At 35.8% G+C, this 26,234-nt stretch overlaps 4 protein-coding genes, 1 non-coding gene and 1 pseudogene across 8 annotated transcripts; 3 read left to right on the top strand and 3 right to left on the bottom strand.

The window, feature by feature from the left end:
- Positions 1-789: 789 nt before the first annotated feature.
- LOC120207661 (metacaspase-3-like) lies at positions 790-2,485 on the top strand. Of its 2 annotated transcripts, none has more exons than XM_039207088.1 (6): positions 790-1,005; positions 1,097-1,338; positions 1,441-1,771; positions 1,858-1,975; positions 2,079-2,276; positions 2,365-2,485. In XM_039207088.1, the coding sequence occupies exons 1-6, from the start codon at positions 836-838 to the stop codon at positions 2,422-2,424; spliced, it is 1,119 nt and encodes a 372-aa protein (XP_039063019.1). In that variant the 5' UTR covers positions 790-835; the 3' UTR covers positions 2,425-2,485. The 2 variants fall into 2 exon arrangements, with proteins under 2 accessions (XP_039063019.1, XP_039063018.1); XM_039207087.1 differs by having other exon boundaries at positions 1,094-1,338.
- Positions 2,486-6,789: 4,304 nt separating this feature from the next.
- On the bottom strand, positions 6,790-10,070 carry LOC120207663 (probable protein phosphatase 2C 9). 2 transcript variants are annotated; one of them, XM_039207091.1, is made up of 6 exons: positions 9,871-10,070; positions 9,629-9,753; positions 8,370-8,609; positions 7,829-8,105; positions 7,407-7,561; positions 6,790-7,297 (listed from the first exon to the last, which is right to left on the bottom strand). In XM_039207091.1, the coding sequence occupies exons 2-6, from the start codon at positions 9,665-9,667 to the stop codon at positions 7,157-7,159; spliced, it is 852 nt and encodes a 283-aa protein (XP_039063022.1). In that variant the 5' UTR covers positions 9,668-9,753; positions 9,871-10,070; the 3' UTR covers positions 6,790-7,156. The 2 variants fall into 2 exon arrangements, 1 of the variants encoding a protein (XP_039063022.1); XR_005524233.1 differs by lacking the exon at positions 6,790-7,297 and having other exon boundaries at positions 7,440-7,561; positions 7,702-8,105.
- TRNAT-UGU lies at positions 6,842-6,913 on the bottom strand. Its single transcript has one exon. It is a non-coding gene; the product is annotated as a tRNA-Thr (tRNA).
- A 683-nt stretch (positions 10,071-10,753) lies between the features above and the next one.
- On the top strand, positions 10,754-16,007 carry LOC120207662 (tobamovirus multiplication protein 1-like). 2 transcript variants are annotated; one of them, XM_039207089.1, is made up of 10 exons: positions 10,754-11,231; positions 11,977-12,067; positions 12,152-12,204; positions 12,899-12,991; positions 13,094-13,165; positions 13,279-13,351; positions 13,547-13,656; positions 15,171-15,224; positions 15,313-15,390; positions 15,600-16,007. In XM_039207089.1, the coding sequence occupies exons 1-10, from the start codon at positions 11,070-11,072 to the stop codon at positions 15,690-15,692; spliced, it is 879 nt and encodes a 292-aa protein (XP_039063020.1). In that variant the 5' UTR covers positions 10,754-11,069; the 3' UTR covers positions 15,693-16,007. The 2 variants fall into 2 exon arrangements, with proteins under 2 accessions (XP_039063020.1, XP_039063021.1); XM_039207090.1 differs by having other exon boundaries at positions 15,313-15,476; positions 15,522-16,007.
- LOC120207654 lies at positions 15,940-21,241 on the bottom strand (annotated as a pseudogene).
- An 806-nt stretch (positions 21,242-22,047) lies between these two features.
- LOC120207665 (serine/arginine-rich splicing factor SC35-like) lies at positions 22,048-24,505 on the top strand. Its single transcript, XM_039207093.1, has 8 exons — positions 22,048-22,187; positions 22,306-22,384; positions 22,462-22,541; positions 22,669-22,735; positions 23,124-23,183; positions 23,635-23,841; positions 23,931-24,115; positions 24,235-24,505. Exons 1-7 carry the CDS (start codon positions 22,112-22,114, stop codon positions 24,100-24,102), a joined length of 741 nt encoding a protein of 246 aa, XP_039063024.1. The 5' UTR covers positions 22,048-22,111; the 3' UTR covers positions 24,103-24,115; positions 24,235-24,505.
- The last annotated feature ends 1,729 nt before the right edge of the window (positions 24,506-26,234 follow it).

Here is a 26,234-nt window from a genome sequence, read left to right as displayed (position 1 = left end):
ATTTTTGGTGTAGATTTGGATTTTCTAAAACAATATCGTTTTGGTATTATTTATCATGTCAAAATGTAAACTTTAATAACCAAAAAAATTCGAGTAAAATTTGTAATTCGGCATATCCGCAATAGTGATAGATATTTGTGATTATTAAAAACATTTCCATGAGCACCATCCACAAACTTTTCATGTCATTTCCCCTGCAACACTGCAGGTAGCCAATCCTTATATTCACTTACAAGTGGCCATATCTTGAAAATTACTCTCTTTAAACATCTCTTGTTAAGAACCAAATTCCCAAGGAAGATTCCACTTCTCTGGTCAAAGACACCTGGAATTTAAGCTCAAGAAGAATCATTTATTATATTTTGTTTTAGTAAAAGAATACACGAATGCCGTGTTATTAGTATTCTTTTTGTATTTAACAGTATGATTCGCCCTTATTCACAAAAGCATTCTCTTTATGTTGAAAAACAACACTACCTGATCGAATCTCATATATTTCAGTCTAAGAAGCTTATCGTAATTAAATAAATTAATGGATATGAAATCCGAGTTGATATTAAATTTTGAGTTCGATTCGAATTGATTTGACTAAAAATCATAACAGACCACGACGAATGATTCTTATCTACACCATCAAAGATTTTTGTTCCACCAAAGAAAGAAAAGAGGAAACTGAATATGGTTCTCCACTAAATCTGTTTACAGGGATCGAATACGATGAGACTGGTAATTCTACCTTACACCCTTTAAAGCCTGGAAAATCTTCATTTTACTAGACACACACAAAACCACCCAATTCAACAATATATCCCACAAAAACAGCTCCAACATAAAGATGGACAGAAGACAACAGTGCAGCGGATGTCTGCAGTACCTGTTGGTTCCGCCAGAGGTACAAACCATTTGTTGTGCCTCCTGCGGAACCATTGCCAATAGCACCGACACGAGTAATGCTCAAGCTCGTTGGGGTAAAACCCGTGACTTGTTGGTACCAGGACAAACCAGGTTATTTTAGAGTACTTGGCTTTTTATAAGTTTTTGTTACGTTGTTGTTCGGTATATGTTTTTAACAGTGGCTGCTATTTGGTTACAGAAGCTATCCAGGGTCTGGGACGCATGCATTTCCCTCTGTATACGGTCCTCATCAGCGACAGCTGCTGCCACGGCCTGCCTTATCGCCAGTTTCGGTGCATGGAAGGAAAAGAGCACTGATTTGCGGCTTGAATTACATTGGCAAATATTATAGTCTTAAAGGAAGCATCAATGATGCCAAGTGTATGAGGTTTCTTCTTGTGGAGAAATTGGGGTTTCCTTTGGACTCCGTTCTCATGCTCACAGGTGATGTAATTTGATATGGGCTTATGGCAAACAATAAGAAAGATAACTTGGAAGGCAAGGAAACAATCTGTTTATGCTAACTTTAGTTCAATCAATCTGCAGATGATCAGCAAGACCCTTTGTTGAAGCCGACGAAAAGGAACATGCGGAAAGGCATGAGATGGCTGGTCTACGGATGTCAGCCAGGGGACTCGTTGCTGTTTTACTTCTCAGGCCATGGCGCTCAGCAAGAAGATTATAACTTCGATGAGCTCGATGGATATGATGAAGCCTTATTACCTATTGATCACGAGACTGAAGGAGGAATAATCGATGATGAAATCAATGAGACCATCGTTAGGCCACTGCCTCGAGGAGCCAAGCTGCATGCCATCATCGATGCCTGCCACAGCGGAACCGTTCTTGATCTGCCATTCGATTGCAAGATGAACAAGTCAGCCATTTGTAAAAATTTCTTTTGCTCCACAGCTGTTAATCAATTCAATGAATCATTAACTCTCTTTTGTAAAACTTATGCAGGGAAGGGTATTATATATGGGAAGATAAAAGAAACCCCAAGTTTAACAAAGGTACAAGTGGAGGAGTAGCCTTCTGTTTTAGTGCATGTGACGATGATCAAAAAGCTTCAGATACCAACGTGAGTATCAATGATCTGATTAGATATAATCATACAACAGAAATCAATGCAAGCATTAGCTTAGTTTTCGGGTATCTGTCGTTTTGAATCGGTTTCTTTGTAGGTTTTCACCGGAACAAAAACCAACACCGGTGCCATGACGTTCAGCTTCATCCAGGCCGTGGAAAACGAACCTGATTTGACGTACGGCCGGTTGCTTATTGCAATCCGCAACGCAATCCGTCAAGTTAAAGCTTGTTTACGCAAAACTGGTACCATAAAAATTCTGGTTAACAAAGTTTTGCAGAAATCATCAATCCAGGTATTCTTTTAATTTGATAAACGCTATCATTTTATTTATTTATAAAACTAAAGTGTGTTCTTGTTTGAAAATATTTCTTGATTTGCAGGAGCCACAGCTATCTTCATCGTACCCATTTGACATTTACTCAAAGCGGTTTCTGCTGTAGTAATTCCCCTTCTTACACAGCTATCTGGTTATGTAATAATAGTTTGTATATTATCTCATGTTTGTATGTTTTCTCATGTATCATATAGATTCCACAAGTCTGTAAAGTCTAATATTACTGTAAATGTCTCACGACTACATGAACTTGCTCTAGCATTATACAAGATGATTTTTTTCTGGTTCACATCTTCAATGGAGGAGCAAGAGATTACGAGAATCGGTACACCAGCGAAAATACGAGGCATAAAGGTTAGGCCAGTCGGAGGACGGGCAGTTGGCGAAGTGGTGGAGCCACAGGGAGAGTACCTGCTCTTTCTCCTCAGTTCTAGCGTTTCTACGGTCTCTTCCAAGTCCTTCTCTAGCTCGGCTCTTTTACTCATGCCGAGCAAAGGCACATCGGTGCCATTGCTAGCCCTGCAAAGCAATGGCAACCACGACGTCAGCATCTTCATCTTGGTTTGCCTATGGCTCTCTTCGTTGCCTTCTCCGGTCTCTTGCGCTGCCAGCTCCATTTCCCTTGCTTGTTTGAATAAAAATGCTGCACATTTGAATAATTACACAAAAGGAAACTAAGAGAATCAATCTAATATTACCAGAAATTTGAACACATTCAGATAAATACATTTATCAGAAGTAATCACAAACTTTAGTTTTATAAATAAATAAAATGAAGTATTTTAGAAATTCTTTTTCTAATATATAATAGTTTCTACTTTACAAATTAAGTTTAAAAATAAATGAAGTATTTTAGAAATTCTTTTTCATCTAAACATCTATATTAGAATATTTCTCGAAGTGATACATCTTTCTATTATTTCAATAAAAAAATATATATTTAAAAGAAGCGTCTTCTTCTTGATATAATAAAAGTCCATTAAATTAGACTAATTTTTTTTAAAAAGAAATAAACATATGTGATACGTATAAAAATATATAATTACACGAAATCAATCTAAAAGACAAAGATGGCATACGTATATCAGCCTCTCACATGAAAAGTTCAATGAATCTTTGCTATTTATGGTAGCAAAAACTTTGGAAAACTCGCCTCTCACATGACATGTCATGTAATTGAAACTAAGATCTAATTTTAGATAAATTACTACTTTATGATTTGTTTATTACAGTATTAATTTCCAGAAAATCAATCTAAACTTTTAAAAAATATCACATAGCGGCATTATTTAATACTCGTTGGTCAATTATAAGCTTATTTGGTTGGTGTTAGGGGTGTAAACGAGCCGAGTCAAGCTCGAGTATTGCTGAGCTCGACTCGAACTCGAAAACTTTAAATGCAGGTTCGACTCGACTCGAAAACTCGCGAGCTCAAAATTATGAAGCTCAGCTCGAACTAGAAATATATTATTGAAACTCGACTCGAACTCGAAAAAGCTCGAACTCAAAAAAATTTCAAGAGCTCGAGACTCGAGCTCGATTCAAGCTCGAACTCGATTCAAGCTCAAACTCAATTCAAGCTCGAATTTAAACCTACAAAAATCTTATATTACATATCAAATATATAAATAATTTTCCCTTTAATCAACCATCAACAATACTTTTTTTTGCTGATAGTATGAACTCATTTCAGAAACTTTATAGGATGCATACAAGAGTAGTTATGGACTTGTGGTTGTAGAACATGTTCTAAACACATAAGATCAAGCATGCGCCCACACTAGGCACCCATTTATAATCCTCCCCAAAGCAAAACAACTTTTGCCATAAAAGTAGTGTTTCAAAACTCAAAATACAAAGGCAAATCTTCCATAGAGAACACGAAATCCAACAACAAAATATTTCAATCTACATGTTCATGTACCACAAAATCTAAATCCCTAGTGATGCTTTTCAATTTTTCTGACGTGGGATTTGGAGCATTTGGGGCTTTGACCTTCATGCCTGCTTCATCAAGTAGTTGAGTTTGAATCTCTAATTCTGTTGGTATCACCAATACATTATAATATGAATGTATGAACTACATGTCCAAATTCACCAAAAAAAAAACAGTAACATACCCAAACTTCCATAACACCTATCAAAAAGAGTAAAAGACAATAAATAATAATAAATTATTCTATAAAAAAGCATGAAATCATTATAAATATGGAGTAAAAAATACAAGATTAACAAATTCAAATATTAAACCTTTTAACTTGTCACATTATCGATTCTTTTGAAGGTACTGATATAATAATTTCTTTCAGTTGTTTGTCATCATTCTGCAATAATTTAAAACCTCAAATAAGCCCACATATATTTAAAAAGTAAACAAACTTTGTTATAAGAAAATACATTTACCTTATTTTTTTTTCACTCCATAAAGGGATCTACACCAATCACCTGCACACATCAACATTTGAACTGTTTCTGGAGTAAGGGAAGACATGAAAATTAAATCATAGCATCTATAAATAGCCAATACCCAGATTTAATACACATTCAAAAACATTTTAGAGCTAAGTAACATCATAGTTGAGTACTAAAAACATTCACACTTCCAACAAAATCCGAGAAATGAAAAGGAAAACAAGATTTAAGATTAAAAAGAAGAAAAAACAAGTATAAGTATCTAAAACCAAGCGGATCTTAATGAAAACGAAATGGAAAGGGGCAAACCTGAGGAACCGAGAAAGACGACAGCAATAGAAAGAAAAGGAGACGAGGAAAGCAAACCTGAGGAACCCAGATTTAATACACATTCAAAAACATTTTAGAGCTAAGTAACAACATAATTGAGTACTAAAAACATTCACACTTCAATCAAAATCCGAGAAATGAAAAGGAAAGCAAGATTTAAGATTAAAAAGAAGAATAAACGAGTAAGTATCTAAAACCAGAGGGATCTTAATGAAAACGAAATGGAAAAGGGCAAACCTGAGGAACCAAGAAAGGCGACAGTAATAGAAAGAAAAGGAGATGAGGAAAGCAAACCTGAGGAACCAAGATTTAATACACATTCAAAATCATTTTAGAGCTAAGTAACAACATAGTTGAGTACTAAAAACATTCACACTTCCAACAAAATTCGAGAAATGAAAAGCAAGATTTAAGATTAAAAAGAAGAATAAACGAGTATAAGTATCTAAAACCAGACGGATCTTAATGAAAACGAAAGGGAAAAGGGCAAACCTGAGGAACCAAGAAAGGTGGCAGCAATAGAAAGTAAAGGAGACGAGGAATTCAAGGGTCGGGGAGGAAATGAGGAATTTATAGTCGAGGATGTCAACTAGGGTTTTGCTTAATTAACCTAAATTGACATCCTAGTGCTTAATTAACCAATTAAATAGAATTATTACATATTTTTTAACAACCCTATGTATATATATACCAACATCCAAACACTTAATCGTTCAATCAATTTCATTTAAAATTTCAAAAAAAATTTGGTAAAACTAGTAATTTTGTATTTAATTTATTATTAATATAATTAATATATCACATTTTATTCGTTATGATCACTTCATTGTTAAGTATCTAATGTCATTATTAAAATGTTGCATTTCAAGATTTTTTATTTTTTATTTTTTAAATTTTAATATTCTTTTTTCTATAATCGATATTATTTTTCAATGTTGTTCAAAGCCTAAACTTTAAACCTTATCACATAATTAGAAGGAATGAGATGATTTAGTGAATGGAGAGAGAGTAAATATTTTTCTTTTGCTTTCTAAAGAACAAAAATTTAATAAGAAGCTTCCGTCTTTTTTATTTTTGTTTCCTCTTCTCTTCTCAGTCTTCTCTTTATTTACTGCTTTGATTTTCCAACTCTGCAATTAGTACTTTCTTTTTTTTAGAGTACAATCTAGTAATGCATATATATCTGTCTTGTTTTATTTTATATAATACAAGTTAGTAGTAGGGATGACCATTTTCTCTCAAATATAATTTGATGTCATTAATTTTGTTAATTAAGATATTAATGTAAATCTAAATAAATTTTTTCTTTCTTAATTCTTTATAAAATCATTTACACTCTATTTCGATATATATTTTTAAATTATTAATATTTAAATTGAATCATATTTTTATTTTATTATATTTATAATTTTATAGAATTTTTAATATATTTTTAAAATTTTATAATTATCAATAATTTATTTTTAATATATTTTTAATAATGTAATTTTAAAAAATCTAAAATTATAATATAATATTTTTTCGAGCTGCTCACGAGCTTTTCGAGTAGTTCATTTCGACACGTTAAGAACTCAAGTCAAGTTCATTCGATCCGAGTATTTATCGAGTCTTGATCGAGTCGATCTCAAGTAGCTCGCGATCTGTCTCGTCTCATTTACAACACTAGTTGGTGCTTTCATTTTCATATTTTTATTTATTTACTTACATAGTGTTTGGTAGGAAGGAAAGCGAAGGAAAAGTGAGGATCGACTTTTACTCGCAAATAAAATTAAAAATTTCAATGCCCCCATGCAGGATCGAACTACAGACCTTCAGTTTACAAGACTGACGCTCTACCACTGAGCTATAGGGGCTTGGCTGTAATACCACTTTTAATATAATAATTCGAACAAAAATAATATACCATACATCGATGTAAATAAATATCAACCGTGAATTATTAGCTTCTTTACTTTATTTTCTACCAAATGATATTGAAATCTAAAACAACTTTCAGCGTTATGCACTTTTAATGAGAGTGGCAGTCGGTGTTTACCCATTGATCCGGATCATATGTGATCAAGGAACAGTTCTTCATTGCATTTTCGGTTTTGCCTTTAACCCTTGAAACGGACTACAATACAGGATATATCATCTTTACTGTCTCGATTCAATGCCTCGGCCATTAGCTGTTTAGCTGCTCGCAGCGGATCCTTGGTCTTTTTGGCAATATCGACGGCTTCTTGATTGGACATGACCTGGATTAAGCTTCATACAAGAAATGAGTGAATAAAATAAACCACAGACTAGAAATTGTTGGTTCCGAACACACACAGATAGACACACAGAGAGAGAGAGAGAGATCACCTTCCATAGCCCATCACTTGCAAGGATGAGAAGTTCGGTACCCGAGTCAATATCAACAGTTTTCATGTCAGGATCGGATCGGAGATGTGATTTAAGATTCTTGTCTCCAAAAGCACGAGAAACAGCAAGTTGTCCGTTGACTCTTGCAACGTCCCCTGGGAAAGAATGCAACAAGATAAATTAACAATCGATAAACGTACCAGTAAGTCATTATCATATAAAATTTTAGTGCCGATAATTTGCATTCCAAGGCAATAACTAAACTGATGTCATGAGAATCAGAAATGTCTCCTACTCTCCATATAATTTGCATATGCATGGAAAGCCATAAAAGATGGTAAACTTATTTACTTTCGCTAGGTAATATTAACTTTCCTAAAAGAGAAAAATCAAACATAAGCACGGGAGAGTTGTGAAATAACCTGGCATGTTTGAGACAAAGCCACCTCTGTTCTCAATGCTTCCACGCTCTGTGTTCGGCTCATGATCAACACTCATCTGTATTGCCTGCCCTTTCTTTGAGAGAACAGCACGTGAATCTCCAATATTGGCAACCCATAATTTATGCCCATCTATCAAAATTGCACTGACAGCAGTGGAACCACCGCAACCCAAGTCGGGATCGTGTGAGAGAATTGCTTGGTCTGTCTTCTCATAAGCTTTAGAGATGGACCTGCCGGGATCAGTCCAAAACTCCTCCTGCAAGTTATCATGTAACACAAGGGCATAGTTACAACCAATAAACACAGCTCAAAAGTTGGGGGCTACACCAATAAGAATCACAGAACCATCATTTCAGTTTATCAACCTCCGATTGGTATTGCATAAGGCAAGTTGGGGTCATAATAAAAAAAGACGCTCTTTTCAAGTGCAACATTTAACTGACGGGAATAATTCTCTTTTGACTGTGGTATCCAAAGCCCCTAAGTCCCGACAAATTATTTGGATTAATCGAGAACTCACATCCTTCAAGATATTGGAAAACAAATGCTTTTGCAGATAGGATGGTACACTATCTCCCAAATGGCCATCATATATAGCAAAAAGTCCAAGTTCATGTCCCCGGAGCTGAGAAAACTTTGCAACATGATAATCCTCCATGGGATGATTTGCTTTTCCTTTTGCTAGGGTGAAGCCATACTTGACAGGACCCTGATGGCTTCTACCCTTTCCAGAGCTACATGAAGAACGCCCTCCAACAACCTAAATGATAAAAAAAAATCTTTTACGAATTTCCATACTTAATGGAGTTAGAAAAGAATCTTGAAAAGAATCAGAAACATGATTTGACAGAGGAAATGCAATAAAGAAATAGTGAAGCAGGTCCATGGTAAAGAAAGGCAAAAACGATAACACTTTATGTAATAAGGTTAAGGAAATGAAATCCACCAACGTTATCAATTATTTCAGACACTGCAAATCTAGTTGCAGCCAAAAACAATTTGAAAGATATCAAAGAGAAGAAAAAACTGCAACCAAGTTATCGTCCTTCTAATGCCAGCAAACCATATAAGTGAAAATTTCCACAAGAACCTGTTCTCATGAGACCGACATCAAATTCACGACCGAATCAGATATTAAACCTTTCAACTGATTCCAGAGAACCATGAACCAGTGGAACCAGGAAGATGCAACAGTATTTGCCGAATACAAGTACAAAGCTAGTGATAAAAGGAATACAAATGATGAGTTGTTAAGGTAATAACAACCCTAAATGAATTGTACATAGAATAACCAGTACGGTATATCTTCCGTATTTTGCATATTATAGCATTGCAACAAATGAAAACGCTACAAGAAAAATGCATCAGAGCTGTTTCAATCTTAATTTTCAGTATTCTCACCCCAAAAAAAAAAAGGTTTCCTGTTTTATTGGAGTAATGCGAATAAGAAAATGCCCCAAGCTCGGCTTCATTATTCCATTGCACTACAATCATCTAATCCAAATATTACCATAAACCATAGATTTTCTGCAAGAAAGAATTTGCATTTGAAACCCTCAAAAAGCTGATTCCCTTTCATGTTCCATCATCTAAGCTACAATAGCCTAAGCACTCAGAGAGAAAGAAACGCAGAATCTGGCATAAAGTCAAAGCTACAACCAAACTAGATCATACCCTTACAAAATCTAATCAAAACCACCAACCCAAGATAGCCCAATCATATATAAACATAAGACAAAACAACTTAAATTGAAAGGGCTGAACTGAATATAAGCTGACCTGTGAGAATACAGAGTTGAAGCAACATAGATTATCCATAAAATTCAACCCCTCTCCAGATTTCTCACCTTCTTCAGCTATAACCCAACATGTAAAAAGAAAACTTTTCCCCAGGATTCCTCAACCTGCATAATCAAAGAAAGAAAACTCTTGATCATCAAAACAGGCAAAACCCCTGAGATTCCTACAAGCAGAAAAAACAATACAAAATCATGAACTGGTCTTCTTTGAATTTCCCTTACCGATCCACCAAATTCCCAAGAAGAAAAAGAACGAACAGACCACACAGCTTGTACAAGACTTGAACTCCCTCAATTGTTGACTATTTCCTCTGTTCTCAAAATAGAAAAAAAAAAAGACAAAAGCTTTGAATAGTATTGTGACTGAGACAGAAACAAAAAGGAAATGGAAGTCTTCGGAGGGGCAAAGGAGAAAGAAGGCAATAGCTAGCCCTTATTGACTTTTCTCTCCTGGGTTTGCCTTTTATTTTTCTTTGTTTACCGAAAGGTACTCCATATTTGAGTTAATGGCATAGGAGGTTCCCAGATTGTGACACTAATTCGAAATTGGTCTGTAAATGTTAAAACATTCTATATCAGTTCCCATATAATAACTTCTATTCTAAATTAGTTCAAATATTTTATATTTTATCAATATCATTTTATTTTGATTCTTTAATCAACGTATCATTAATTTTAATGATTTTTTAAGATTATGAATATGGAATCTGTAACCTTCTAAAAATATATATATTTTAATATCTTTGTAATTTTTTTTTTTTTTTTGGGTAAACTATTAAAATTGTCTCTTTCATTTCTTAAGTGTACAATTTTAGTCACTAAATTTAAAAAATAATATTTTGATTATTTACGTTGTCTATTTATAACATCTTGATCACTTACGTCATCAATTTATAATTTTTAATCATTGACACGTTAAATATCGTTAGTTTAATGACATGATATACTAATAAAAATATTAATTTTATAAATATTAATTTAATTTTTAAATTTTAAATAAAATATAATATTAAAATTTTTAATTCACTTTTTCTTTTAATCTGGATGTGTATTTGATGGAAGAAACTTCCCAGCAAAGGGAACCCGGAAAAGAGCTAATCTGGGTAGCTTTGGGCATCGAGTTAATCACAGTTCTATAAGTTGTAGCCATAACCAAAGCAGTGTCCGTTGCGAAATCAACGAATATGCCACCAACTATGTTTCGCCCATCAAACAAATTTTCATTTTCCCCCACACGTTGCTATCCTCCATTATTTTCTGTCTGTCTTCTTTTCCATCGTTTCTCTCCACGTGTCCCCACATTTTCTCGTTGATCTCTCTTTATTCTGTATAAACTTTTCCTATGGTTTATTTTCTCTCGTTTTGATCTTTTCATTTGTTACTTGGTTATTTCATTTGATTTCATTGTTTGCAGTTTCAAAATGGTGAGAGTAAAGGGCTTTGTTTTAACTGAGGAAATATTGTTGAAAGGTGGAGGAATGATTTTTGATTGGTGGGATGAGATTGATGAATCTGATGAATGGCAGAGATTCATTTTCTATTTCTTATCAGCTTCCTATGCTCTTGTGTCCATTGTTGCCCTGGTAATTTCTTACTTTGCTGCATTTTTTTATTGTTTAGTTTGTGATGGAGAACTGGAATTGGAGGGAAGCAATTTGATTTAAAATAAAACTTTGAAAAGCCGTTAATGGAGTTTATTTCTTCTATCATTCATGCATGGATGTGCATGTAAGCTTGAATCTTTGCTTGCAATTTCCTTTCACAATCAAATCAGGATCTTCTTCTTTGGTTCCCAGATTGTTTGATAGAAAATAGTGATTTGTATTCACAAGTTATTGTTAAAATTATAATTATTTTTATTGCTGATTCACGGATTCTGGGATTGGATTTAGATACCATTATTATATTGCTTCAAGAATTTCATTGCAATACCCTGAAAAAGTGCTTATGTGCTCTTCAAGAATGTTTGATATGGATATGCATTCGATGTATTTATGCTCGAAATATTTTTCATATATTTGTAGTGTCATAAAGTGCAGGATAGTTTAGTGAAAATGAAGAGAGTGAGTAACATACGGGAAATTTATTCCAACAAAGTAGGCATCATCGGTTCCTTCTATCAAGTGAATAAACTGGAAGAGCAATTCTATTACTCCAGGGACTGTAGTTCACGGATTGATGTCATGTCTAGGTCTATAACATGATAGTGAGATTCATGTGAATCTCGACATTGCTATTTTCGCTCAACTTTCATGTTTTCTGTCCTAATTAATGAGTGCACAATACAAGACTATTGCTTTCTAATAACATTAATGCTACAATGTTTAGGTACAACTGTGTCGTATTCAATTGAGAGTGCCAGAGTATGGGTGGACAACACAAAAAGTTTTCCACTTGATGAACTTTATTGTGAATGGATGTAAGGGTTGTGTATTTCCTGCCATAGCTTTGCCAGCAGCTGTTTTGTAACTTTGGCTATTAAATTTGTTCTGCATTTTAACAGTGAGGGCTGTTGTGTTCGGTTTCTACAAGAGTGTGTTTCTCATTAAATCCAAGGTATGGATCATAATTTAGAACTTTAGAGTCATTGTACCCGAATTCCAATTTGTTATGTGTTATGTATGTTGAAAGAGTATCTGGTTCATCTATATAGTTCCTTTTTTTTGGGACCCTGTTTCGTTTCTGGCGGCAATATAAGAAAACAAACGTGTGGCCTGTCATGTTATACCCGTATAACAATGACCATTTGGCTGTAAAGTTTGGAAGTAAAATATGGAACCGCACACGTCTAAAAGTTTGTATTTTTTAAGTTCAATCATCAATAAAGAGGAAATGAGTCTAGCAGTTGATTATTGAAGTATCAAGGGCAAGACAAGAGATAGCTCCTAGTGTAATAGTTTACAATCTGTTGCAAATATGTTATGTGCTATTCTACAAGAATAAAACCCTAGGCAACCTCAATTTAAGATGACTATTCTTAGTAATAAAGTTAGACACTAGGAATATCACTAAAATAAACTTAATTGTGTTCTTTCCATTTTCGATGCCTTTGACATCTTGTCTTGCCCACAAAGGCAACCGTAACATTATGATTTGCTCCATCTTTTCGGAATGAGCCATCTCTTTGGAAATAGACCTTTGATTCTTACTTCTGTCAACTGAGGCAATAGTTGTTATATCAATGTCTCTAGGCCACTGTACATATTTTCTTACTTGGCTTCACCACCCTAAGTTAACATCCATGATACAGGCACTTGAAATGGTCCTTCTGGATCTTCCCGGTCTTCTGTTTTTCTCGACATATACATTGCTTGTCCTTTTCTGGGCTGAGATATATCACCAGGTAGACAACCGTCCCTTTCTACAAAGTCCTTCGACATAAGTAATCACCATAACTGTATGATTTGATGCTTTTGGAGTCGTTCTTTTCCTTTTTATTGTTTAGGCAAGAAGTCTTCCCGTTGATAAACTTCGGCCCGCTTACTATAGCATCAACGGACTTATATACTTTGCTCAGGTAAAGGGAACAATATAATCGCTTATCAGCTATTAACTACACCTAAGAAGGAAATGATTTTTTTTACTTAATAACATTCATCTAAGTTGCCTACTTGTTTCCTCTGCTACCAGGCATGCCTATGGATTTCAGTAAGATTAAGTAAGAGCTATCTTACAGGGGAAATTAGTAAACTCTTTGTTTCAGGTACGGTTCCCCCTCCCCGGATTTTGTATCAGTTCAGTGGCCCCGTTAATTTGCATTAAACAGACAAGAAACGAACTGAAGTAATTTTGCAATTTTCAATGGTCTAACATGGTCTGAACAGTCCTTTTTATTTAGTTAACAAATGAATAGCTTCCTAGGACTCAATGAACATATCTGGTCTTTTCATTTCGCCAGTTATATCATTCTTTGCTGCATTGGGGTTCATGATATATGGCGGGAGTTTGTTCTTCATGTTGAGACGGTTCCCTATCGAATCGAGAGGCCGCCAGAAAAAGCTGTTTGAGGTATGGTAATTTGTATCATTAAAGGATTTGGCATTTATTAAAGAGAAAATAACCTCAAAAATCCTAGATAATATACGATTTTGACCAACTTTTTTTGGATTTGCGAAAATGACCAACAAAATCGCAATGCGATCTCTAATTCGCATTGCGATCTCCACTATCGCAAATTCGCGTTGTATTTCGCGTTGCGATAGTTGAGTTGCGATTTTCCATTTCGCGTTGCGATAGTCTACAGTTGTCGTTGCGATTTTCCAAATTCGTTGCGATAGTTAAAAAAAAAGATTTTGTTCCTTAAGAATTTTCTCTAAAAAGATAGTATCCGCGCGGACGTGTCGAAGACACGTACCACTACCACTACCACTACCACGACCACGACCACGACCACGACCACGACCACGACCACGACCACGACCACGACCACGACCACGACCACGACCACGACCACGACCACGACCACGACCACGACCCGAGACGGACGGCGGCGGCGGCGGCGCGCGAGAGTCCCCCTTGTTCTCTATCACTCAACAAGGAAGTGGGAAAGCCAAGCCTTAAATACCATTCCCAATAGTGTTTCCAATACTATGTGGGATTGAGCATTACCAACACTTGTTTCCAATACAATGTGATTATTCAGAAAACAATTAACAATCATGCACCTTAAAACAACTAAATTAGCAACCAATTGCATTAGTATTATACGATTAAATATGTCATAATTAAAAGTCAATCTACAATCAATCGCGATTATTGCAATTTTAAGCAAAACATTCAAAAATAATATCACTATTTAAGGCTCAATCCCACATAGTATTGGGAACAAGTGTTGGTAATGCTCAAATCCCACATAGTATTGGAAACACTATTAGGAATAGTATTTAAGGCTTGGCTTTCTCACTTCCTTGTTGAGTGATAGAGAACAAGGGGAACTCTCGCGCGCCGCCGCCGTCCGTCTCGTCTCGTCTCGTCTCGTCTCGTCTCGTCTCGGGTCGTGGTCGTGGTCGTGGTCGTGGTCGTGGTCGTGGTCGTGGTCGTGGTCGTGGTCGTGGTCGTGGTCGTGGTCGTGGTCGTGGTCGTGGTAATACGTGTCTTCGACACGTCCGCGCGGATACTATCTTTTTAGAGAAACAAAATATTTTTTTAACTATCACAAGAATTTTGACAACTGTAGACTATCGCAACGCGAAATGGAAAATCGCAACGCGAAATGAAAAATCGCAACGCGAAATGCAACGCGAATTTGCGATAGTAGAGATCGTATTGCGATTTTGTTGGTCATTTTCGCAAATCCAAAAAAAGTTGGTCAAAATCGTATATTATCTGAGATTTTTGGTCACTGAGATTATTTTCTCTTTATTAAATGTCCCTTATGAATGAAAAGAAGTTAAATTTTGAGATCCTTTCTAATGTTTATGCCCTGGTTTTCCTCATACAATGGTGTTTTTGTCTAGTTTATCTTTCTTTTAGTAGCATGCAAAGAAAGTTAGCAATATAACAATATCTTATTTCTGTGTCAGGTCGGCTGCGTAACAGGAATCTGCTGTACTTGTTTCTTGATAAGATGCATTGTGGTGAGCCTTATTCGATTTATAAGCAAATACTACATTAATCTTATATATATACACACGACAAAAATTGGTTCTTTTGGTTATTTTGCAGTTGACACTCTCGGCCTTTGACGCGAAAGCTGATCTTGATGTTTTAGATCATCCAATCCTAAATCTGATCTATTACATGGTACATCTGATTTCTGTAGTGTTCTACTCATTTCTTTATGCTACAATTAGATGGATTTCCATTCACATTAGACCGGTTTAATTGCTTTAAGACTCGATATGTTTCGATACATTATGATCTTCCTTTCTTGATAACAAGAGCACTTGATCAACGACATCATTTTATCGAAGAGTACTTACCCTCTTTTCCTTTTTTTGTGGGAGTAACAGTTGGTAGAAATCCTTCCTTCAGCTTTGGTGCTCTTCATTCTTCGAAAATTGCCTCCGAAACGCTTCTCTGTACAATACCACCAAATAAGGTGAACTGAATGCATTTGTATCGTACCTGCAACTCCAAAGATTAACTGCTCCAGAAAAATGTGAGCAACCAGCTCGAATCTTGTTCATGATCATTTATATAGTTCGGTAAATGTCCGTTAACAGAGACCGAACGGTTCGTGAGCGATCTGTACGCTTATGATCCATAGTCTAATTTTACTGTCACAGAACCTTAACATATTGTAAACCCTAAATCGCCTCTATCTTCTCAATGGATTGGTAGCCCAAAAAATAAATATGGGCTGCTCTGTTATATTTACCTAGAAACAAGCAGAGTATTGAGTTAATACATTAGAGCCTTAGAGTTGGATATTATATTTACAGACAGAATGAAGTTAGACACCTTCCAAAATGCTGCAATGGAGTTGCCGGTCTATGTACAAAGTTTGATATCTCGGGTGGCTATTCAAATGCAAAAGGCATGAAAGCGTCATCATCCAAAATATCATTGACGTCGAGAAGGCCTTCATAACCATTAGCCACTTCTGTACTGTTCAGAACCATGTTGCAAGCCTGTGGAAGAGTATCTCAGAACGATTACAGTCATTTATATACATATTCACAATTAAAATAGTTAAGTTTCTGAATAATCAAACACAAGCTTGATCAGATTCCACTGGTTGAGGCAACAGCAAAGGACAGAAGCAGGGCAAGTTCAAGGTGCAAAGAACTATCTTCGGATTGACCTGCTGAATTGCCAACTATACTAAAATAGAGGTTCATGTGAAGCGAACAAATATATACCTTGTTTTCTTGAATCCCTTGAACCAATATCAGCAGCCTACGATATTGACCTCGTCCTTCAGGATTCTGAGCCATGGACTTTACCCTAGTGAGTGTCTTCTGCATCCTTTCTTCAGTTTGTTTTCTTCCCTCATGAAAATCATAATCATCCTCTTCTGGGGCTGTGCCCTGTGGTTCAGGTTCCTTGGTAATTGCATCCTTTCGAAATCCTCGCAAACCACTCCCTTTACGCCTCCACCGTAAAACAACTTTCTCCAGAATTCCCACTGACCAGATGATCGTTCTATACTGTTTCCTCACTTGGTGTCCTCTAACATTGGCCTTCACACCAAAAATTAAATATCGATAAATTCAAATTTTCATAAGGTGGTAAATAATAGATCAACAGATCCTAAAACTGAAGTGCTAAATTTCACTTTTATGACGAAAAAAATCTCCCCAGGTTTTTATCAGTAAATGCTAACAAATGAAGCAGGTTATGGCACAGGAGCCAACAGAAGTCACGTGGGAAAATCGTCTATGAAACCATCATTCTATTAAAAAAGTCACATTGGATGATCTACTCCCTTTCCAAAGAGAAAACGGGGGAGGGGGGGGGGAGGAAAATATAATTAGATACCGACAAAGATAAAAACAGCAATGAACTGAATTTTGACAATTCTTAGCCGGATCACAAGAATTCTTTTCTTTTCTTCCAACCTCGGAACTTTCTCTGGATTTGTGTTGCAGCAGTATTAACTATCCCATCACTTTGCAATGACCTGCGTGCCTTAGTAGTTAAGAATGAAATGGCATGTTCATCAGGCACACCATCACTAGACTCGCGCAACTTTTCCACTGGAAAGATTGCATCCTGAACATTTGATGTATACGATGAGCAGCTTGTGTGGCATTACATACAGCTGTAATTTAGTCGGTCAATGACATGTCTTGCACATCACAATAAATAAGAGAAGTTGGTATTCTATCTGAAACTGTTTGTACAGCTTCCCTTTGATCATTCATTGTTAGAGAAGAAAGGTAACAGGTCAAGGAAGATTCTGCAAGGAAACCAGAGATTCCTTTGTGTCCATTACCAGAAGCCAAGTCAGCAGGAGTTCTTCCCAAAGGAAATTCTGGAGATGGATCCGAAAGAGCTCCAGGAGCTGCTCCAAGGGAGACTAGAATCGCAACAGTTTGTTCTCTGAGATTTGCAAAATAAAAATAATCGTACACAAAAAACATTATAAGTTAAGCTTATAACATGGCATTTAATTTATCACAAGCCTGTCAACTAATGCAACAAAACCTGAGATGTTATCAAATGATTTCATAACCAAAGAGTACATAATCAGATTACAGCTAATTCAGTCAGCATATAAATTATAGGCTCCAGGCAAGCATAAAACACAAACAAGTGTAAGTTTGGGGGTCCTTGCCTGCCGCAAAAAGCAGCTCAGTGAAGACCAGTCCATCCATTCGCATCACGAAAATCTATGCTCACTCCAGCAGTAACAGTAGGTTTTATTGCCCAGTCATAACCAAGAGCAGATGCCAAATGTAGCACGCCTTGTCCCTTCTCGTCTAATATATTTGGCCCTTTACCATCTTCCATTATTTTGTGAAGAAGCCATGAGTACAACTTCTTTTTCATTAATTTCTGAAGGAGGCACTCCTTTTCTTTATTTTTAGACAAATCCTGACCGGATGAGGGGTCTGCAATCTGGTGGCACTCCTCCTCGTTCATTGATATGGGTTCAGTAATTAACTCTCGTTTCTCCACAACACCTTCAAAATGATGATTGAGAGGACTGAAAGATTTCAGAGAAAGTAGGATCTCAAATCGCAGCAGCATTTCCCTTGAAGCAACATCATAGATATAAAAAACATTTGTCTTTAGTGAACCCAGCTCGGTAGTCAAATTCCCGGAGTTCACTACAAGGTAACCTGTTGGAACATGTTATATAAAATGGGACTGGCCCAACATTATGAGGTGGAGCATGAGAAGAAAGAATGCCATCAGCAATAACCTCAGCTGGAACCTCCACTTCCCCAAACATACATGACCACCTATATTTTGATACTTCCTCTAGGCTCTTCAAAAATGTTCCAATAATCAACACCTGTTTCATGACACATAAAATGAGAAGGGAAAAGCCTACTTTTTCTAACTTGACATCTGTCAAAAGAAATTTAAAACTGAATATAAATCTAAAGGGGGATTGAGAAGTTGCATGACCTTGAAAATACTTGCAGCAACATATATTCTATGTTGCTCGGACTCTTCATTTTTCATGAAGTACACGTGTCTGACAACTGGATATGGGGATATGACCTCTAAGGATCATCCAAATATATGGAAAAACTTAGAAAAATCTAAAAAATCTAACCATACCCGTGTCCGAAACTTGCACCCAAGTCCAAGTAACATTGCATATATAGCATCAATATGATAAAAACGAAAAATGCACAATAAAAGATGACTGCAATCTGTTTTTCAGTGAGAAAGCAGGAGATAGAAATGGCTAAGTGAATAAGCAAGTACTAATTAAATCTTCAACTTTCTAGTTGTTGAGAAATTTCAGTTCAGATGCACAAAAACTTCAATACCTCAGTTTCTTGGTCTATGTAAGCCCACTTCGGTGAAAAATCAACTATGCAGAAAATTTGGTCTTGGGAGAGAGAAAGGCTCAAAGAGGAATCATCAGATACATTTCCACACTCAACAGTGCTCCAGGAAAAACCAGACAAGGACCGCATCTGCAAATCATCTACTTCTCCAAGTTAAAACTGTCAACTTTCTTTAAGCTTTCTTCTCCATCTAGTAATGACTTTTTTCAGAGAGTAAGTATAGTTGACATTTCCATCCGAATATATATCATTCTCAGGATATGTTTTAGTGATGGAATTAGAACCGGAACTTATAAGCTCCATTGAAGGGTTTTATGAGCAGGCGGCTCATTTAGAACATCATAACTGGTAAATTCCTTAAAAACATTCGGTAAATGAAAATCATGAGTATATTGCTCAAATGACCTAGTATCATACGGCAATTCAGAATTTGGCAACGGATCCGTAGGCCATTTGTGCAACTCTAGGGGATTTCCAAACTCCTCACTTGTACTCTCAACAGCTGAAAACTTGCCATACATCATGTTTTCTTGTTGCAGACTGCTGCTCATAGAATCAGATTGAGCAGAAGTCATCGAAACATGAGAAGATGCAGTAGCACATGCAGGCATATACTGCTCCAAGCTTTTGTTTCCAAGATGGTGAATATAGAGTTCTTTGAGATTCAGTCAAGCAAGTACCATAACCAATATTCCCAGGTCTATCTCCATGACGATGTGAAACTTCATTCACTCCAGGAATTGATGACCAACCTTCATGGTCATATTGTAATTCAAGTTTCCAACTGGCTCAAATGCAAAATCACACGGCATGAGAGAAGCATGTTCATGGAATCAAAATCGTAAGACAATACTTACCTGGATAAGGATGTGGAGAAGAATGGCTCAAGAACCCAGAACTGCCTTGTCCATCACAGTAGAATTTCCATTTTGGGGGGATGTACAGAATCTAGTACTTGCTTGGTGAATATCCTCTGTATTGAATCTCATAAAAATTGCATTCAGTTATATGCATAATGAGGAGAAAAACTAGTAACTTAATAACAAGTACAGAATAATGGCATAAAGATATGAATTTGAACAGAAACACAAAAAATTATACCAGAATCAGCATCTTCAAATAAGGATGTTAAAGTGCTGGTAGGACTTGCTGAATCTGCATGTCCTGAAGGTGTTTCTGTATGACTAACAGAATAGCTAGAGAATGAAAGACTGCTTGTTTGAGAATTTGATACATCACTGGTCTCTCTTATGCCTCCAACTGTCCTACCCTGAAAGAAAAGAAAACAATATGGGTCTGAAGTAAGAAAAAATTAACACGTGGAATAATTAACCACTCAAAAAACCTAAACAGTGGCCTAGTCAAAGTCAAACTTCCAAAGAATTAATAACTTAGGCAGGAAAAATAGTTTAAAAATTAGAATTAAACCACTCATTTATGAATATTCAATCAATTAATGTTGATACTTATGACGGCAATAGGAAGTTTGAATTTTAGACCAGAGAACAATACAACAAGAAACAATAAAATAGCTAAAGTTCAACCCCCACTCCCCTCCCCTCACAAAATATTCCTCCACCCCCGCCTCCCCTTAAACCGTTCAGCAGTAGTTCTTATTAATGAAGAACCAGACATGGATTTAGGGTCACAAAGAAACTAGTCAACCTGAGTCCTTATCTGTTCATTTGTTCATCTCTTATCTAAAGTTGTTGGGTAAGAACGGTTGATATTAGAAACTATATGTCACAGTACAATAAATCTTGCAAACAATTAATCATCTAGTCTTTCTCAAAATTAAAAGGAAAAACTTAGGGATTTTAATAGAAGTGAGTAGTACCTTGACTTCCAAGTAGTGCACAAACACTATATGCATCAAATCCCTGCAATATATACAAAATCATTCAAAAAGAAATTAACAAAGGTTGTAGACAAGAAACCGAGTATATAATTCCAAAATACTTCAACAAAATCCTTATGAACCCATAGACCCAGGAGGCTTACAAAACTCATAGTTATATTACATAATTTGCAGAAAAAGTACTGGATATAAATTTCCAGTCCTAAAAGTGCTCAACTTGCTCTACAAGTCTATGTAAGAGAAGAAAATGTACTCATTGTGGCAGAAACTCTAAAGAAAATGGATCATTCCATAACTATTACACGGCACAAACTCCCTCCATGACTAACCAATAGAGGCTTCTTAAGAAGCTAACAAGTATTACATGGTCCATGAGGCAAAACCATAAACAAATTTTCAAACATTGTTATCAGAGATACCACTTTATGCACTTGCTTAATTTTCGAACAAGTAGTACAAGATCGATCTAATTTTTAATCTTAATTCGTGTTTTTATTTGTTTTAAGCTTAATTTTGTATGTTGCTAGTTAATTAGAAAAAATATCGAATTTTTTTTCACAAATCATTAATGTTTTTTTGTCTATCTGTTGAGTAGATCAATTTTATTAAATATGATCACAATAACAAAGTTCTTTTATTAAATATTCAATGTTGCCTTACTTTTAATAACTTAAGATATTTAATTAAGTTATTTTTTTTTCAAACGTATAATAATATAACTTGGCCTAACGGTTTTATTAACAAGAAGTGTGATTAGTATATGCGTGTAGTTTGGGATGAAATTGGAATGTTCAAATTTTTTTTAGATCAATTTAGAATGAAGGTCATAGTTTGATAATGAAAATGGAATTTTAAGAAGTTTAAGGACTAATTTAGAATTATAGTAATAGTTTAGGGGTAAAATTGAAATATTTAAAAGTGTATGGACTAATTTAAAATATTAGTTATACTTTAAGGATATATGATGCAATTAACTCAAAAAAATAATGAAAAGAGAATCCGTAAGATTTACACGTTTACAGTGCACCTGCATATATTATAATATCCTTAACTATTTTCTTTTCTCTTTTAATTTTCCTGATTTTTATTACTAAAAAAAGGAAGAATCTTGATATTAATCTCCACAAACAAACCCTAGCCCTAAACATTGATTTCTCCCCGCTCGACCTCTCTATTCCTCCCAATCGCGACAATGTCTCATTTCGGAAGGTCAGGTCCTCCCGATATCACCGATACGTACTCTCTTCTCGTCCTCAACATCACCTTCCGTAGGCTCCCCTATCTCTTCGTCTATCGCCCGTTCGTTAAACAATTTCTCTTTTATCTACCATTTTGTTTATACTGTGACTGAAACCTTCGATTTGGTTTGATTTTGAATCTGTTTAGGCACGACTGCTGATGATTTGTTTCCACTCTTCGACAAGTACGGGAAGGTCGTCGACATCTTCATTCCCAAAGATCGAAGGTTCTTTCTCTTTTTTCATCACTTTTTTGGTTGTTCGGAATTTATATAGATAACAATTTTTGTTTGCTTGATGGTAGGACTGGTGATTCACGCGGCTTTGCATTTGTGCGCTATAAGTATGCCGATGAAGCTCAGAAAGCTGTAGATAGGCTAGATGGCACGTTTCTTCAACTCGTCCACTCTCCCTTTTTTATTTTAGCGCTTTTATATGTATTAAATGTGGCATTGTATTAATTTTGTAGGTAACTGATTCAGTATGTAATGATATTTCATTGTTCTTTTAGGGAGAGTTGTTGATGGTCGGGAGATAACTGTTCAGTTTGCAAAATATGGCCCTAATGCAGAGAGGATGTAAGTTGTGTGATAGACTGCTACCCGTCATTCATTCATTTATATATATTTCAGTGGAACATATTGTAAGGCCGATGTAGAGAAGATGCATGCAGTAAGAAGTTATTTGATGAAAATATGAAATTGACTCTTGTTTAAGAAGACATATTACGAAGGAATTTGGCTTGTTTTGCTTTAACAGGAGAATTGTCCACTTGCTTAAGTAATTTGTATCTACAATGGAAGTTTGGAAAGCTTGTTTGGCATGCTCAATTAAAATTTGAGGCTATACATGTCCATTTTTTTATGTGGACATCTCCTTATCCTTGTAATATTTTAATATTCTGAATAATTTTTCTTAAAGTCTTGGCCTAACGAGTTTCATGTACTTTGGTAATTTCCTTTGCAGTCAGAAAGGAAGGATTATTGAATCATTTCCAAGGTCAAGAAGCCGAAGTCCTCGAAGAAGGTAAGTTTTTCTTTGCATTTTCTCATTTTTCTCTGTCTTGTGCCTACGTCTCTGAATGAGTTGTGAGAGATATTGATGAAGGTATAATAACCATGGGGATTTTTCACGCATGATTCTTCCTTACCAATTGAAGCAATCTAGATCAGTAGTCGCATGAAGATGATAGTGCTACATGGTAGTACATTTAATATAAATTGGTTTACTTTGATATCTTTCTGTTCCTGCATTAAGTAGCTGAATGCATTGATTGTGGTTTATTTTCCATTTATATTATGACTACTGTATATTAGTTTTCTTTATCAGATTTGATTTCCTAGAGGGAACTCCAGTTCTTCCTCTGTTGTATGTATAATGCCTTTTAAGCTTGTTTGTATAGCAAAACCTACGTGGATTGATTTCCCCCCTTATGGTATTATTGATATGTGATGTTTTCCGTGTCAAATATATTCAGGCACCGGGACGACCATTACAAAGATAGGGATTATAGAAGAAGAAGCCGAAGTAGAAGTTATGACAGATATGAACGTGATCGATATCGTGGGAAAGACAGAGACTCTCAGCGCCGAAGCAGGAGCCGTAGTGCTAGTCCTGTCCGTTCAAAAGGCCGGGGAAGAGATCGTTATGATGAAGATCGGCGAAATAGCAGTCGATCAAGGAGGTTTATGCTTTGCAATCCATGATGTTCAGTTTATTCCATTTCCCCTTATTTTCATTCGCTAACTCATTGTGATGCTTTTTGTATTTCAGTGTTTCTCCTGATCGCCACAGTCCTAGTCCTCAGAAGAGTCCTTCCCTACATAAGGCATCTTCCCCTAGGGGTGAAAGTCCTGATAGACGGAGCCGTGATGGGCGTTCTCCAAGTCCTCGAAGTGTTTCACCACGAGGTCGTCGTGCTGATTCTCGGAGCCCGTCTTCTTGAAACACAGATTGATGTTAGTTTTCCCCATCTTGTTTACTCACTCCCCCTCTTCTTTAGTCTTTACATCTTGTGTGTGTGTAAATTTGTTTGTGCAACCAGCTATTTTGACATGTTTGCTTTTGTATTTTGTAGGAATGATCTTTGCAGATGGCATTGGAATTCCTGGAAACTTGACGTAGAATGTTTCCTGTTGCTATTTTGTTAATGTTGAGGACGTTCAAATATCATTTGTTCTTGTATTGGTAGGACTTTTTTGTTATAATTTTCTGTCCTGAACCTTTTGTCACTATTACCTAAGTAAGCTTTGTCATGGTATTTGACGTTATGTAGTTTGTTGCTTGATGTTTCAGTACACATCAATGATTCTGTGGTGCGAGTATGTTTTCATATTTTGCTCCCTCTACGTTGAGATATTATATATGGCTTTTATTTTGCTTGATATTTGTCTTTCTGATCAACTCAGGGGTCCCAATTTGAAATGCTCCTTTTTAAAATCATTATTATTGTTAAAAATGCTGATTCATCTCAAACTGTCTGTTGGCTTTTATAGCAATGTTCGGGGAAAGAGTGAGTTGAGCAAATGGACTTGATGTTGATGTTGCTGTTGATGCTGTTTATATCTATTGATGAATGTTCGTGATTGTGATGCTGGGTTATAGAAGTATGCTGCTGATTGCAGGGGCTGTTTGTTAACTGTTTTTAACTGAAAGATATGATGATTGGTAAGAGATGTCTTGGTTTCCGGAGCACTTTTTATCTTGTTTCTGATGTTTGCATCTGTTTTCTAAATATTGGCTGAGGCTTAGTTGCTGTGATGGTATTAAAGGACCCAAGACTTTGACCCGTGGGATGCTGTGTTTAATGGAGCTCTCTTGCATTAGATCTGATGCAGTTGCTAAAATTGAAAATGTAATGTTTGGTGAAAACCTTATTGCTGCATTAATTGAACATAATAACTGGTTTCAGTTTAACCGTTTGATTGTTGTATTCCATTAATCATGTTTAACCCCTCCCTGTCATTTAATGTTTTGAGTTGTAGCAAAATTGACCGGTAGCTGTGAAGTGGCCATACTAAGTTTGTTGTATGATACATATGGCTCGTGCGTAACCACCGTAATAACCTATAGCAGACTGTTGCTGTCTTGTTGGATCATGTTGAAAATGGTTTTAGCAGTTGCCTTGCTTTCTGCCTTGTCTGCTTGTAGTGGGCTGTCGCTGTGTTCCTGCAGGGTCATGTCAATTTTAACATGCGGTGTTGAAATGCATTCGATATGCTGCCCCCTGTCACATGTTTGGTTAAATTTTATCATCTTTCCTTAAAGTTCCCTATTCATTATAGTGATATCATTCTTATCTAGAACATATCACTATTCATTCGTTCTTAGACCTATTTTATTCATAGGAAACCACCCTTGTGCTTGAGCATAAAGAATGAAAGAACAGAAAAGTTTAGGCTTGCACTCAGTGGTGGTTAAGCATGCTGAATAAATGAGGGGGTTGCAGTTGCAGTTGCAGTTGCAGTTTTATGCTGATACCTCAAGCTGTGTTGCTTTGATTTCAGATGGTATCGGTTCTTGACATTCTTGGATCTCCTTTTTCATTTCTGAATTTCTAGATGACCTGACAATGTTGTGACTTCTCAATTTGCTCTTTGTTTGGTGTGATAGAGTTCGCTTTTATAGGTATCAAAGCAATGACTCATGGCCTTTACAAGCATGCTACAATGTTGTTGTTAAATTTCCAAATAAGGGTCTGTGCTTTTAGTGATTATTCATGAGGGTCTATTGTTTTTATATAAAAAATGGTATGTTTTATAGGACTTTCAGTTTTCATATATGCTAAGGGTATAGCCTTTCAAAATGGTTCAATAAGAGCTAATGTTTTTGAAATTTATTAAATAAAGGTTAAATCTTTTGAAAACCGTTTTCATAAGGGCTTTTTTTTTATCAGCTTTCGGATCTTTATTAGATTAGGTTTGAAACGTAGGTCTTTGTTTGCCATTTAGCTTGCACTTCTTAAAGGATATATCTTTATTTGAGTATTTAGCTTAATTCTGTCTTAATCTTGTCGAATGTTGATTTATTTTTGTATGAACTATTTATTTTTGGATGAAATCAAGAATGGTTGGACAT

This window comes from Hibiscus syriacus, unplaced genomic scaffold, assembly GCF_006381635.1.
Source record: "Hibiscus syriacus cultivar Baekdansim isolate YM2019G1 unplaced genomic scaffold, ASM638163v2 tig00015125_pilon, whole genome shotgun sequence".
Lineage (NCBI taxonomy): Eukaryota > Viridiplantae > Streptophyta > Magnoliopsida > Malvales > Malvaceae > Hibiscus > Hibiscus syriacus.
Note: the sequence above shows the minus strand (reverse complement) of the source record. Positions and strands in the feature narration are given on the sequence as shown.

Bases quoted from the DNA above. Each gene is read 5' to 3' on its own strand.
- LOC120207663 (XM_039207091.1), bottom strand. From the start codon at position 9,667: ATGGATAATCTATGTTGCTTCAACTCTGTATTCTCACAG. The intron at 8,610-9,628 runs GTCAGCTTATAT...TTTATCATTTAG, and splicing joins TCAACTCTGTATTCTCACAG to GTTGTTGGAGGGCGTTCTTC. The intron at 7,562-7,828 runs GTTATTTCACAA...ATTCTTTCCCAG, and splicing joins CTTTGTCTCAAACATGCCAG to GGGACGTTGCAAGAGTCAAC.
- LOC120207665 (XM_039207093.1), top strand. From the start codon at position 22,112: ATGTCTCATTTCGGAAGGTCAGGTCCTCCCGATATCACCGATACGTAC. The intron at 22,188-22,305 runs GTAGGCTCCCCT...GAATCTGTTTAG, and splicing joins CGTCCTCAACATCACCTTCC to GCACGACTGCTGATGATTTG. The intron at 23,184-23,634 runs GTAAGTTTTTCT...AAATATATTCAG, and splicing joins AGCCGAAGTCCTCGAAGAAG to GCACCGGGACGACCATTACA.
- LOC120207661 (XM_039207087.1), top strand. From the start codon at position 836: ATGGACAGAAGACAACAGTGCAGCGGATGTCTGCAGTACCTGTTGGTT. The intron at 1,772-1,857 runs GTCAGCCATTTG...AAACTTATGCAG, and splicing joins TTCGATTGCAAGATGAACAA to GGAAGGGTATTATATATGGG. The intron at 1,976-2,078 runs GTGAGTATCAAT...GTTTCTTTGTAG, and splicing joins AAAAAGCTTCAGATACCAAC to GTTTTCACCGGAACAAAAAC.
- LOC120207662 (XM_039207089.1), top strand. From the start codon at position 11,070: ATGGTGAGAGTAAAGGGCTTTGTTTTAACTGAGGAAATATTGTTGAAA. The intron at 11,232-11,976 runs GTAATTTCTTAC...TACAATGTTTAG, and splicing joins TTGTGTCCATTGTTGCCCTG to GTACAACTGTGTCGTATTCA. The intron at 12,992-13,093 runs GTAGACAACCGT...TTTATTGTTTAG, and splicing joins GGGCTGAGATATATCACCAG to GCAAGAAGTCTTCCCGTTGA.